The sequence below is a fragment of the Clupea harengus genome, chromosome 10 (assembly GCF_900700415.2).
Source record: "Clupea harengus chromosome 10, Ch_v2.0.2, whole genome shotgun sequence".
Lineage (NCBI taxonomy): Eukaryota > Metazoa > Chordata > Actinopteri > Clupeiformes > Clupeidae > Clupea > Clupea harengus.
Window position 1 is genome coordinate 24,203,911 of NC_045161.1, and position 14,678 is coordinate 24,218,588.

Sequence of the window (14,678 nt, forward strand, 5' to 3'; positions counted from 1 at the left end):
TCTGTTCCGTACCTCAGTGCACAGGACGGGCGCTGGCTTGATCATTTACATTTTACAGCGCGACTCCTGTCACACGGCGACCCCAGCTGCTCGGGGTCATGTAGCGCTTCAATTATTAAAAGAGTTGGAGAGCAGAAAAGAAAAAAAAAATCAGCTGATCTAACAAAGACCTGCATGTCTGGCAAAGCCCAGCATCAGGAAGGAAAAAAAGAGAACACGAGCTGCATGAAAGGAGTGATTGCCAGCGCAGGTGCTGCATCTGAAAAGGCATGTTTCACACGGTACAGCCTGGCCTTATCTGATAGGATCTGACAGCAGAGTTGGTGTGTGTGTGTGTGTGTGTGTGTGTGTGGGGGGGGGGGTTACAAAGAGTGTGTGTGTTGTGAAGCATGATTGGGATCTGTTGGCAAATGGCCTTCTATATTTACACCAGGTAGAGTGCTGACAGGGGGGGAAAAAAAGACGTGAAGAGTAGGTGAAACTGAAGCAAAGCCATGACAAATTAATCAATTCGACGAAGGAAAGAGTTGTTGACATTTATCTCTCAGTGTGAGATTGGCTTGGTGTGTTGGATGAGTACTTGATGTGGTGTACTACAGGGGGGGGGGGGGGGGGGGCTGGCAGTTTGTGGACTCGCTAGAGATCACGCGGCCAGTTCACAGAACACACACAGCCCCAATCATCACTGAGACACTGTGCCCAACTGAAATGGCTCCAGTTCCACACGCATGCAATGTCTTACCATGAGCAGCGGTGTCCAACATCCATCATGGCATCCGACAGACCCACCAGCAACATGGCCCAACCTTCCAAGCTATCCCAGACCGAAATGCAAATGCTCTCCTCTGCCGCTCTCCCATGTAGAACAGAGAGGGCAGATGAAGGTCACTGGCGGGACAGGGGTGTGTGTGCTTTAAAAAGAGAGAGAGAGAAAGAGAGAGAATAGAAAAAGGCCATGTTTCCTCATCTTTGTTAAGTGATTCCTGGAAGCAGGCCATAGAATCAGGAGAGAGTGGGGGGTGTTGCTGGGGTTACTGATGCAATTAAAGACAGCATCCGAGCCTTGTGAGGGTAATGAGGAAGACAAGACACACTTTCCAGAAGAGACCAGAGGCATGGCTGTCTCCTCTGCCAGCCATCTCCTCCTCTGATCACGGGCTAATGAGCTTGTCCTCTCTCCACGCTTAAGAGCAGCCGTGAGTATTATCACACTTTGAAGTTGTTCCGTTGCAATAATGGCCAGATTAAACACGGTGAGATCAAATCAGTGGGGGGCAGGTGTGACGAGAGAGAGAGAGAAACAATATGGTGAAGCTTATTGAATTGAATAGAGAGAGAGGGAGACGATGTGTGTGTGCGTGAATATGTGTGTATGTGTGTGTGTGTGTGTGTGTGTGTGTGTGTGTGTGTGTGTGTGTGTGTGTGTGTGTGTGTGAGTGAGTGAGTGAGTGGGAGAGAAGGTAAAGACAAATCATATGGTGAAGGGCTGAGGGGGCTGGAGAGCTGAAATTAAAGTTGACATTACAAAGACAGACCCTCCCTCCTGAAATCCCCAGTCACCCCTCTCTCTCTCTCTCTCTCTCTGTCTGCAGGCCAGCGTTAAGTGAATGTGGTCCTCTCTCTCTCTCTCTCTGTCTGCAGGCCAGCGTTAAGTGAATGTGGTCCTCTCTCTCTGCAAGCCAGCGTTAAGTGAATGTGGTCCCCTCTCTCTGCAAGCCAGCGTTAAGTGAATGTGGGCCTCTCTCTCTCGCTCCCTCTCTCTCTCTCTCTCTCTCTGCAGGCCAGCATTAAGTGAATGTGGTCCTCTGTCTCCCATCTCCCTCAGAGGAAGACACTTTATCCCTGGGCAGAGCCAGGCCCGGGGTGGGTAATCGGGAGAATCGGGAGAGTTCCCGGTGGGCCGCTTCACTTCTGGCCCGGTCGAGAATTTTATTTTTTGACATTTGTCACGTTAGTCCATCTTCTCTTAAAGTAGGCTACACACGTTCTGCATTCTGACACCGCAGCCTCTGCATGGGTTTCGCCATGCTAGGAAGTTCTCCCCTCCCAAATAGAGTTGGTTGGGTCCATAGCCCGTCTTTTCCAAAAAGTTTTCTCAGACAGGCTACCACAACGATACGCGTCAGGGAGGATGGATGGGAGGAAGAGGCCAGGAGGGGCTGAAGAAGCCAGGTTGAAAAAAAGAAAGGCATTGGAGGAGGATGCTGCCAAATGTGCCAAGCTTACCGATTTATTTTCAAGAGGACAAACACAAGTGGCAACTGGTAAAGAGAGACATAGACCTAATGATTAGCAATGTAACTATTCGGCTAACGTTGTAGCGTTGGTTAATATCGTTGTAGCGTTGTCAACCTATTTGCAAGCAAAATATTAAATTAAATTAAATTAAATTAAAATATTAGTCTTTTTATATCACCCAATATATGGCGATCCATAGACTTTGCAAATATTATGCAAATATTGATAACAAAACTCAAACTTGATCTGTGTTTGTAAAATGACTCTTAATTTTTCTTTGTAGCTTCTGAGCAGCAAATGTCTATCTTACGTTTGATGACAGAGCTACTGTTAGCACATTACAAACTGAGCTGTCTAGCCTGGCATACCAGACTGAAAAAGTCCTCTCTTGAAGGTTATACTGTCAGGGCATGTAGTGAGGTGGCACAGGAAGGTCAGGAGGATAGTGGCGGACTACCAAATGGAAGAACCAGAGATGGATCTTGAAAGCAGGACCTGTTCCTCCTGCAAAAACTGTGCCATTTGTGTCCATTTAATACTCTCACAGTACAACCTCCTCACAGATGCTTATCATGTCATTGGGTTAGCATATAAGTGTCTGTTGACTTTGTCCATCACACAGGTTGCATGTGAGTGAAGCTTCTCAACCTTAACATTTGTGAAGAATAGGCTATGAAGCTCATTGAGTCAGGACAACTTGGAGGCTTTCATGTTAATGTGCACAGAGAAGGAAATCCTCATGTCTATAAGCAACGACACAGTTATAGATAAAGTGGCTGAAACCAGTTCACTGCTTAGGCGGTTACTGATGCTGTAGATGCTGTTGGTGCTATTCGCAATGTAACTGTATACTGTACTGTGAGTTGAACTGTAAACATTAGTTCAATATGCCTCTTTGTTGAAGAGTGGGATACGTTTCAAATGCTTTATTTATTTATTTCTGCTTTTGTTAATTTATCAACCTATCCTTGTGGAATAGTGGAATATTTTTTGTTAACTTCTCAGCTTAAGTGGATTATTATTTAACCTTTACATTATTTGTTGAACCATGGTATTAATAAAAAAAAAACTACAGGATAGTAAGAGCTGAACTGTTGCTTCATTTATCCAATTTCCACTACCATGGAAAAAGTGGGCCGGTCTTGGGCCTAAAATTCCCGGGCTGAAAAGTGGCCCCATTCCGGCCCTGGGCAGAGCCTCTATGACCGGGAAAGCTTCCTTAAATCACTGCCACTCTCCTCCATACGAACACAATAAGGGGACTGGGGTCCTGGAGAACGGAAAGCAGAACATTTTTAAAATGTCTTCTTTCTTTTAAATGACCACCAAAGCCTGGTGATTTAGGCAGTTATATATATATATATATATATATATATATATATATAAAGCCCTGCCTCTCCACAGAAACAGAGGCCTTCAGGTGATCAGTGTCTCGTTGGTGTCTATCTCGTGTCCTTCTGTCTGACAGCTGAGAGTATCATTGAGGAGCAGGTCAGACATCAACACATCAACATGTCTGCCATCCCAATGTGCCTCAGACAAGCAGCAGACACAGCCCTGGCATTTTTATGAGGCATCTTGAGGAAATTGAAAACGTCCTGATTTCAGCCCATAAAAAGTGATGGGGAGGTTTCCTTTCTCTTCCCCTGATGTTTTCATGGTAAAGGAAGCCTCGCCGTGAATATGGAAAATAGCCCTTTAAAATGCTTCATTGGCCCTTTCACGGGAGAATGTCAGTGTATAATCTGACATTTAAACTATAAACTAAAGATTTCAGAGACTGAGGTGGGAAGAGAGCGAGTGATGAATGGAGAACAAGAGGGATAAAGGTGGAGAGTGTGTGTGTGTGTGTGCTTCTGCATGTAAAAAATGACATGACATCACAATGTACAGTGCAATAATACATACATTTGCATCAGTTCCATTTTGGCACATTAAACTTTCATGCCCTGCTGTCAGGAGAGACTGAGATGTGGTGTGTGTATGAGTGTGTGTGTGTGTGTGTGTGTGTGTGTGCGCTGAGATGTGGTATATTCAGAAATAAATGCTCATACTGTAAATATCCTGAGGCACAAAGCATAAATCCAATTCACTAAAAACAAAAGTAAAATTGTGTTACTGCAGTTTTGTTGCATCCATATTAAATTGTAATAAGACTCAACTAAATCCAAGCCCTTCTTCACTTTCTACAGAAAGATTCTGAGATGACTGTGTGAAGGAGTAAAATGACCACTTCACAAGAGGAGGAGGAGACAGGAGGTCACAGAGGGTCTGGGGGGAGAGTGGGGTAAGAGAGTGGGGCAAATGAAAATAATGGGGCAAGAGAATGAGGGAAAAGGCAGAGAATGGGGCAAGGAGAGATTGGCTTTGGGCCTGCTCGGCACCTTGCCGAGAGAGGGGAAGGGAGGGAGAGAGAGAGAGAGAGCACCCAGGGAGGAAGATCATTATCTCCCGTGTCAAGATGAAGGAAGTTTTTGAAAAGTGCAGCGCCGGTCAGTAATTTTCCCATTCCCGAGCCAAGCTGGGCCGGAGCAGAGCAGAGCAGAGGAGAGAAGAGGAGCGGAGCGGAGAGGAGAGCAGCATCAGCAGAGTCGTCCGCACTCTTCACACGCCTCCCCCTCTCCCACCCGCCGCGCCTTAAAGGAAATTCATTAATAACCTCTCCGCCGTTTGGCTCGTGCTGCCAAAGGACCGCAGATGCTAAACACACCTCACAAAGACCAACCACTGACACAGAGGACCAAAGATCATCCGTCTTCCCCACCCCAATCATATTTAAGCACTTTCACCCCCCCCCCCCCCCACACACACACACACACACACACACACACACACTCCTTCCTCTTAAGGAGGAAAAGTGAAGAGCTAGGTGTTTTCTGGGGACAATGCAAGACAAATTCTTTGGGTCATCTCTGGGGAGAGTAGAAATATTAGCTGTGCGAAAATAGCAACGGGAGACAGAGCAAGGTTCGGGTTTTCTGTTAGTCAGTGGTACAGTGGGAAAGCTAAGAACGATCCAGTGTCACTCGTGTGTTCGTGTATGTGTTTGCAGGTCTACGAGGCCAAGGAGGCGGACAGTCTGCTCCATCACGCAGTCTTGTTGGATCTAGTTTCCCTTTGGCCTTGTGCTAGACAAACATCCACTATTTCTGGCCTTTATAGAGATGATAGAACATTGGCTGAAGTGTGTCATAATCATATTTGTTACTGAGCCGCTCAATCCAAACTCCCACTCTTGAATTGGAGTGGAAATCCCACAAACCTGGACATCGTGATGCCTGTTCCTCATCTGGAAAGTACACAGCACTTGAGAGTTTAAAAAACAAACAAAAAAAAGAAAAAAAGAAAACTCTCTTTGCAGCATCGGTGAACCTTGAAAAATTATAAAACACACGGGATTTTGTGAGGCAGAGAAAATATTTCACACTCACACACAACCAAACACACAGAATCACAAACACGCACACACACACACACAGAGACACGCTTCATGCAACTGGGACCCCTTATGAAGCTGCAGTGCAGTGCCCATATGCCCCACTCTTCTGCCAGTTGGGCTCTGGTCTCCCCAGAGGAACCCCCAGCTGTACCCTTCATGGTTAACAGCAGCAGCCCATGCCAACCCCCCCCCCACACACACACACACACACACACATCCCCTACACCCCCTTGCCAACCCCACACACATCCCCTACACCCACTCACAACTCGCCAGGGTAAAGTAATTCCATTAGCACTGTTTCATTAGTCACAACTCCACTGCCTATTTCTGTTACACTACAAGAGCTTTGCAAGAACAACTGATGCGACTGGATGCATCATGAAAAAGCATGTGACAAAGACCTCATGCTCAAGAAGGAAACGCGAAGTGATGTATTCTCATCAATTTATTTAATTTAAGAAACAAATGAAAGAATTGTTCTTGACAGGAGACAACAGCACAGTCGTAATGAATACATTACTTCCAGACCCAGGGTGACACAGCGGTTCAAAATGAGTGCTTCCCAACAAATGACGGCCAAAAAAGAAAGAAAGGCAAAAAAAGGGCGAAACATTAAATCTCTGTAAACAGTGAGCAAGACCAATACAGTATAAAGACCTCAAAACTTAGTTTGGATATGGGAAAGGGAGGGGAAAAAACCCCAGCAAACTGTGTAAATTTGAACAACCACTAAACAAAACACACACTCATACTCTCTTAATTCAAATGCAATTGAAGGAGGAGAGAGAAAGCAAGACAGAGAGAAAGACACAGACAGACGGAGAGAGAGAGAGTGTGAGTGTGTGTGAGAGAAGAAGAAATAATTAATATTCCTGTGAGAACAGCCCATCATGTGTGAGTGAGAGCAGTAGCTTTGGAACGCATCAGTGACTGATTTGTGTTAAAATCATGGGAAGCCCAGCCAGGCACCGACAGACCTGGAATCTGGGACAGCAGAGAGTGGACAAATGCCAACCCCTCGCCACAAACATACAGAAATACAGCTGAATAATGCACTTTCAGGTCTCATATGTAATCAATTGCATTTATTGATTTTTTACGATCCAGTCAAAAGGTAAAAGGACTTTAAGGCTTTTTTTGCGTCCAGTGTTTAAGGCACGTGATGTTACGTTGTGGACCTGCTGACGGCAGTGCACACACACACACACACACACACACACACCTTCAGAGGGCCTGCTAGTTTGGCTCGTGTGCACTGTGAACACAGATAGCTGGCCAGGTTTCTCCAGGAACGTCTATCAAAATATAACAACTTTTTGGTTAGTGCTCAAGATGTCTGAACATGCCAAGATTCGTTAGGCATTCGGTCAGACTTGACAGAAACACAGAGGCCTGGCAAATGCGCAACGGCTTAAAATGCTCCCATCCCAGAATGCAACGTCAGCCTGTCAATCATCCATGTGGGCGTGGCATATTCGTCTGTGAGGGTCGAGGACAACCAAAGGCACGGCAGTGACCTTCGACCTTTTCCTTACTGATAAACATGGAATGATTTTAGAACAAGCCACTGAGTTTTTACAGGTTCAACATGAACATGTTTAAGAGGAACACAAAGGTCAGAGAGATGAGAAGGAATATCTTTGGTATTGAATCCCTTCGGAGTCATCATAGAGACTCTTAAAGAACATTAAAAGATGGTGGTCCTTTGGATTCAAAGACAAAAAAAAGGTGTACAAAATGAGTACATTGAAATCTAACTTTGAAGCATTGCCCTGCTGATGTTCAACACTGTGCAAATTCTATAACAATGGATAACATAGATTTGGCAACTGACTTTTCCCAGCTCAGACGTTACGAGAATAAATATTTAGCAATCGATAACAAAAAAGGAAAAGAAAAAAGAAACGTGCACCTCCACCTGGCTGAAATGAAATGTGAAAAGCTGAAATGCTGAACATCTCGTACAAACAAACGACTTTTCTGTCCTGCAAGTCATTTTTGAGTGTGCATGCATTTCACTCATAATTCAATTTCTCCCTCTTAACAACGTGATACATAGCACCATCACTGCCCCTACGCTCCATTTTTGACAGTGTTCACTTGTGAAATCCTCAAAGGCCAAATGATCCCACCTCCGTTCTGAGTTGAGGGCTACATATTTTGAGGGTTAGCGACCAAAAAAGCACTGTTAAAACGCACAATAATATTTATGTTGTTTTATAAAAAAATAACAGATGAAATGGTGATGGCCAGACAGAGTGGTGTTCGGAAACCTTTACTTTGGGATGCTAATGCTAACAGATGATTTAAGGACAGGTAAAATCAAGTTTCATCCTAAACCATAGTTCAGAACATGAACAACAGTGGTGGCAAGCTAACGAGCTAACACACCCCAAAAAAGACACTGAATAGTTTACACACATGCTAACAGGATATGGAATTAGCATGAACTTTTAGGACACATGATGGTGAGTGGAAAAAACAATGTGTGGCACAGGGTAAAAGACTACCATCCTTGACTCCCTTCAAAACTCCCAATAGTGTGAATGCCGGTCTCGCTGGTCTCCTCCATGTGGGCCGATAGGTTTCATATGTTCAGATATAAAGTCTACAATGACAATGGCAACTGGACATGGAACCTAGCTTACTGCACAGAAAGTACTGTGAATATAACTAATATATCAATACCTGTCTGTACTGCAATATAGCTTTACTTACTCTATTTAAAATACACATACATACATACATACATACATATATATTATCTCACCGGGGGAAGCAGCAAGTATTAAAGACAAGACAATCCAAATGTTGGTATCAGTGAATGCTAAGAGAGCCCTTAGGGGTAATAAGAAAGAGTTTGGTCTGCCCTGAGGCTCCCCCTCCCCTGCTCAGCAGGGTAAGGCAGGCATCTCTGGCGAGCTCCTTAGATTCAATTTCAAGTTTCACTGGAATATCACCAAGCTCTTGTGTGTACTTGTGCTCCTAACACGGGGCGGGCTCCCTCCCTCCCCAGTAAGTCAGTTCAGGCGAAAGGAGCTCGCTAAAGCTGAGCTTTCCTGCTAAAACTGGTGTCAGAAACCACACATAAATTATGCCGTTTTAATTTGGTGTCAACGATGGGGAGGTTAAGGCACACTTAGAGGCCCTGACGAAGTAAAGGGTTAGCAGTGGTGGAGCTTCAGCTGTTCTTACAGAGACAGAGAGAGAGACAGAGACACAGAGAGAGAGACAGAGAGAGAGAGAGATAAGCAGGAACAGCTGAAGGGGGCGCTATCTAGACCCAAACAGGGAACCAAGGTCTGCAAACATGTGTGGGATTCAAAGCCCAAGCCAGAACAAGCACATCTGAACACACTGATAACGGGATGATTCTGCGTAGACTCTTACAGAAACAAACACCGCCTTTAGTTCTGAGATGGGACTTAAATAAAACAAGGCATTCCAGCGATAAAAACACAACACACACACATACATACAAATGGAAACCCTCCAGTTACAGAAGCATAACCTAAATCTCACAAAATATCTCCTTACTTGGTTTCACTTTGTACACCTATAAAACGTATATATATATATACACACATATATATATATATATGTATAGTACCCATCTATAACTTTTATAAAATAATTCTCCTGAAAAATAGAATAAAAATTTCTGAAAACTAACGTGCAAAACGGAATCTGCATAATATGGGAAAAAAAGTGTAGAATGCATCAGAGTAGAGTTGTTTTGAGGGCGTGCTCTTTCTCACAGTCTGAGCTCTGGGCGTGGTGAGCCCCGCCCTCTTGGGGGAGGAGCCTGTGCATGGGGCTGGCCTCGCCCTCAAAGTCCCGCCGGTGGGCTCCGCCCTGAGCACCGCTGGCCGCGCCCTCTGGCTGAGGTGGCAGCACCAGCAGCGGGGTGGAGGTCATCCAACCCAGCGGCCTGAAGTCCGCCAGCTGCTCCACCTCCTCGAAGGCGGGGGGGTCTGGCGGCTCCCCGGGCCTGCTGGGCTCTTTGGTGTAAGGCAGGGTGTTGGTGTCAGTCGGGGGGGGGCACAGAGAATCCCCTTTGCTGCCTGGGTGGCAGAAGGAGGAGAGGGAGGAGGAGGAGAGGAGGAGTGGAGGGCCTGAGGCCTGCTGGTGTGGCTGCCCCCGGTCCTGCTGTTGGACACCAGCGCAGGAGCTCTGCTTGACTGTTTGCTTGGAGCCCTGGCAGCTGTTCCATGTCTCCTGGCCATTAGAGTTCACAGCGCTGCCTGTTGCCTCCGGTTTCTTGGAGGACGAAGAAGCGGAGGAGGAAGATGAAGAGGAGGAGGAGGCAGTGGAGTGAGGTTGCTGTGACCTCGGCCCACAGCCTTTGGGGAACGAGGCGGAGAAGGGGAAGAAGGAGGGCCGGGGCCCGAACAGCGAGCCCAGAGAGCCCACCTTCATCCAGTTCAGACTGAGGAGGTTCCTCCGTATCTCCGTCGGGAGCGTGTCCAACTGCCTTCCGACCTGGACGGGGCTGGGGAACAGCGAACCCTGACAAGCCCTGTAGAAGTATCTGTGGAACACACACACACACACACACACGTCAGGAAACATAAACACAGCATTGCTCTGCTACACTAAACACACACAAGTTCCCAGGAATAAACACTCAGAGGCCCTGTGTTATCACTGGCTTGTTATGAATCAAGGACTTCACAGGGTAACCTCTGCTGAACGTGAACGCTTTGCCAAGCTCCCTGTGTGCTACTCCCTAAGAGTGCTCAGAGGACAGAGTAGTATCTGCACGAACACATCACAGTACTGCACTGCACTGCACTGCACTGCACAGAACAAAAAGTCCTTAAACTGGGTGTTCAGAGATTCACACTGATTGTTTATTAAAACATACAAGTACCCTATAGGACTGTCTGTATCAGATGAGAAATCTCTGGAGAAAAAAAAAAACTTTCAAGATGACTTATAATGAAGGACTATAAAATAATGACCCCCTCCCCCCCTTCCCCAAGACACATTCAAATCACGAAAGACAGAAATGAACAGTTTATGAATATGTAATGATATTTGGGTGGGTCCTTGGGTAAGAGAGCGGTGAGACTCAGATACAGATCGTTAAAGACAGTAATGAACAGATTGCGTACTTAATGAACGTGTAATGATCCTGAGGTCAGCATACCTGGGCAGGAGAGCGGTGAACGGGGTTATAATGCACAGCAGGTAGAACAGAGGATCTCCCAGCAGCCTCTGCATGGTCCAGTAGGGGTTGGAGGGGGCGTAGCAGGTGGGGCAGGAGGCGTTGTAGCACAGGGCCACCGTGAAGAAGAGGGACACGCTGAACATGATGGAGGCCCAGTTCATCCACGTCTGGGGGGGGATGGAAGAGGGGCACGCAACCGCCATGGAAGTAGAGGGTAGAATGAACATTCATATTCAGGTCACAACCATTAACACATCCTGATTGATCAACTCAATCAGGTCCCAGTGATATAACAGTATCAGGAGACCATTAGCTTTGAAAACTGTTCGTAAGCATTTGATATGAACAGTTGTGCTATCCCTATCATCAAACAGTCATAAGTTCCGAGAGACATCGGGGAAATTAATGATAATGGTTACCAGACCACGTCACGTCATTGGATATCCACGGTCATGACTAATAGCAGGATGTAATAGGACTCTGATAAGATAGTGTCACTCTTATGAGAGGTTCAAGTGTTACCAGACATATTTAGTTCAGTACCAAAATGTTGCAGTCATTTAGGCAAGGCCAGGCTTTAGACTCGGCTAGTTTGGAGAAGAGCGGACTGATTTACTGCGCCGAGGTGCAGTATGGGAGTCAGGCGCACACCCATCGGCTGCTGTGGTGGGGGCCTTGGCCAACACCTAACCAAACCATCCCAAACAATCTGGCCTAAACACACCCATCCTCTGAAGACTCCAGCGCACAGAGAGGGGGGGGAGAGCGGGCTGACCAGCGGAGGTTCACCTTGGACGTCCTGAGGTGAAACTCCGGCTCCCTTTTGGCTAGCGCTTGTGTTCCAACGAGCGCTCAAGTACACTGGAAGCAGAGCTGTTCACATCTTGCGTCCAGTGTGCACGCTCCAATGAGACGTTCTTAAAAATCGTGAAAATAGTGAAGTTCGACGTGCCTTGCGATAACGGCGCATCAGTGTTTAGTGTGTGTCCAGTGGCAGCCCCAGCCAGTTGCAGCTTAGGGGGACTCTTACTCTGACCTGGAGTAGTTCACCTGGTGAGGGAGCCCCACACCTCTCTCTTTCTCTCTCTACAAAGGGGAGCTGCTGTGGCCAAGAGGCAGCTGGCGTAAAGGACATTTTTCATGTGCCAAACCTGACAGGCGAAAATTTACAGCCCCGCCGTCATGGAAAGAGCACTAATCCAGTCGGGTCTCGTAAATCTCCACAGCCTCGTAACCGGGACCATCTGAGCAGGTCGCGGGGAGCCATACACACGCTTACCTGTGAAACGCGCGTGCGTGTGTGTGTGTGCGTGCGTGCGTGTGCGTGCGTGCGTGCGTGTGTGTGTGTGTGTGTGTGTGTGTGTGTGTGCGTGTGTGTGAGAGAGAGTAAGTGAGTGAGTGAGAGAGAGATTTGGGGTGAAGACAAGCCAACAGTTATTCCACGGCTACTCCATCCGTGTCGGACGGGCATGTGAAATACCGCTGCGGGAGCAAAGTAACGCACGCGGTGGCAGTGCTGAGCGCCACCGCTGATATATCGCCTCTGATGCCACGGAGTCCTCCGGTTCGAACTAATCAGCCAGGCTTAATGCATAAATATCCGTGGGTTTCTCACACTCTTCCGCACGACAGGCCCGGAGCCAGGAGCCCCATTATTGAGTAGCTTTACTGTGAGTGGGATAGACACCTCTACCTCAACAGTACACATCCTATAAGATGACTGCAGGTGCTAGGATAGCAGTGTGGTCAGACACGTTGTGACAATGTAGAGCAACGTTTTAACACCAGCTCTGAAAAATCAGAGGCCATGAAATCCTTCAGTTCAGGTTATGGTGTATTGGGGAGCAGTGCCATCATTAACTATGCTAATACATTCACCTCAGAACGTTTGCTATTCTGTTATATCTTCACTGAAATCATTCTTGACACTCCGGAGAGTGAAGTCTTACCCATGTCTTGGTCTCAATGCCCAGGTGGAGTAAGATGGTGAACAAGGCTAGTGTGGTGATGGGAGTCCCCCACGTGAACAAGTCCACATTGGAGTCAGCATACGCCTACGAGAGCACAGGGCAATGTTAACGGGGTCAAAGGTCATGACTGGCCTGCTAGATGATTATTAACGTTTCAATGAGAACATTTGGTCCCACTTCATATATACATACATATTTAATATAGAAGTGCTTTTTAACTATTACTTATTAACTACAAAGCACCTAAAACAAGTGTGGCAGACACATAATAGGTACCAAATAACAAAGTAAGGAAGAATGTAAACTCACAAAATAGGGAATGAAGAAACAGACTAGGCTTTGATAAAAGGCATCAATCATGTTCATCCAGAACATATATGGCTTATATTCCTGTCAAAAGAGAGAATACATGGTCATGCATTTTATAAGCTCTGCATGTTTCAGTGGAGGGTACTTGCATGTCCTTCTAATGGAGCCGTATAAGGTTATGGTTTGTGACGAGCCAACGGCAAGGGCATTCTACCTTTATAACTCACCATTGGCCAATTCTAACACTACGAGAGTGATCCAGGAGCGTAATAGAATACATTTCTCTGAAGATTTAAAAAACGATTTCGCCATGTTAGCTCTGTATCGCTAGTCCAGAGAGATCTGCTGATTATATTAGGCCCAGAATTATAGAGCTTTCCAGGCTCCGTTCTTCTCTTCAGGCTCCCTTGGTATATACACACACACAGACACACACAAACACATGCAAACTCTCACACACACACACAAACTCACACTCACAAACATATGCACACTCACACAGACACACACAAACACATGCACTCACACACACAAACATATGCACACGCACACACACATGCACACTCACACACACAAACATATGCACACTCACACACACAAACATATGCACACTCACACACACAAACATATGCACACTCACACACACAAACATATGCACACTCATACAAACACATGAGCGCACACACACAAACACATGTGCCAGCACACAAACACACGCTCACACAAACACTCACAAGCACAAACACACGAGCACACACACACACAAACACACAAGCGCGAACACACACACAGTGCAGTTAGCAGCCATACTGACAAGTAAAAAAAAAACCGCATAATTCTGTGGCACCTCTGAGTTCTGTCCGCTCATATAGAGCTGAGGTAGTTCTTGGAGGGTCTCAGCTGACACGTCTTTGTCCAGGGTGCCGGTGATGAGCTGAGGGAAGGCGGAGAACATCAGGTTGAAGAAGATCAGATACCACTGATCGATCATGGCCGACCCGGAGAATCCACAGTAGAACTGGAACCAGAAGATGAGCGCCACAAACATCTGGAGGAGAAAAGGAGAGCGAGGGATGGAGAGAGAGAGAGAGAGAGAGAGAAAGAGAGGGAGAGATAGAGAGAGGGATAGAGAGAGGGATGGAGAGAGAGATAGAGAGAGAGGGATGGAGAGAGAGAGAGAGAGATGGAGAGAGAGATGGAGAGAGAGGGCACAAGAAGAAAAGTACAGGTGAGCGAATGAATAAATGAAGATGGATCTTCTTTACCACGTGGGATGGCCTCCAGACCACACAAGAATAGATCTTCATTAATAAACGCGCGGGTTGGGAGAACAGGCCACTTAGGCATTTCCACAAAGAAAACGGCTGACATCACAGAAAGCAACACAAAACACTCAACCTGTATAAACAATGCAGGCTTTCTACAGACTGAAATGGGGCTAAAATGGCTTCCTCAGCAGAAATGGCTGACACTGCATACGGTAACCATCCATGCAAATGTGACGACACGTATTTTGTGTAGGTAACCACGGCCATGAGGCACGCTC

The 14,678-nt window shown here is 46.5% G+C and overlaps 1 protein-coding gene across 1 annotated transcript in view; it reads right to left on the reverse strand.

Annotated features, from left to right (window-relative positions):
- Positions 1–6,112: 6,112 nt before the first annotated feature.
- Positions 6,113–14,678, reverse strand: part of atp10a (ATPase phospholipid transporting 10A) — a 41,371-nt gene continuing 32,805 nt past the window's right edge. The window contains exons 17-21 of the mRNA XM_031574508.2: positions 13,980–14,180; positions 13,133–13,213; positions 12,803–12,907; positions 10,833–11,020; positions 6,113–10,211 (exon numbers count right to left, since the gene is read on the reverse strand). Of these exons, the coding sequence (XP_031430368.1) occupies positions 9,401–10,211; positions 10,833–11,020; positions 12,803–12,907; positions 13,133–13,213; positions 13,980–14,180 (1,386 nt within the window). The 3' untranslated portion in view covers positions 6,113–9,400. The remainder of the gene's footprint in view (positions 10,212–10,832; positions 11,021–12,802; positions 12,908–13,132; positions 13,214–13,979; positions 14,181–14,678) is intronic.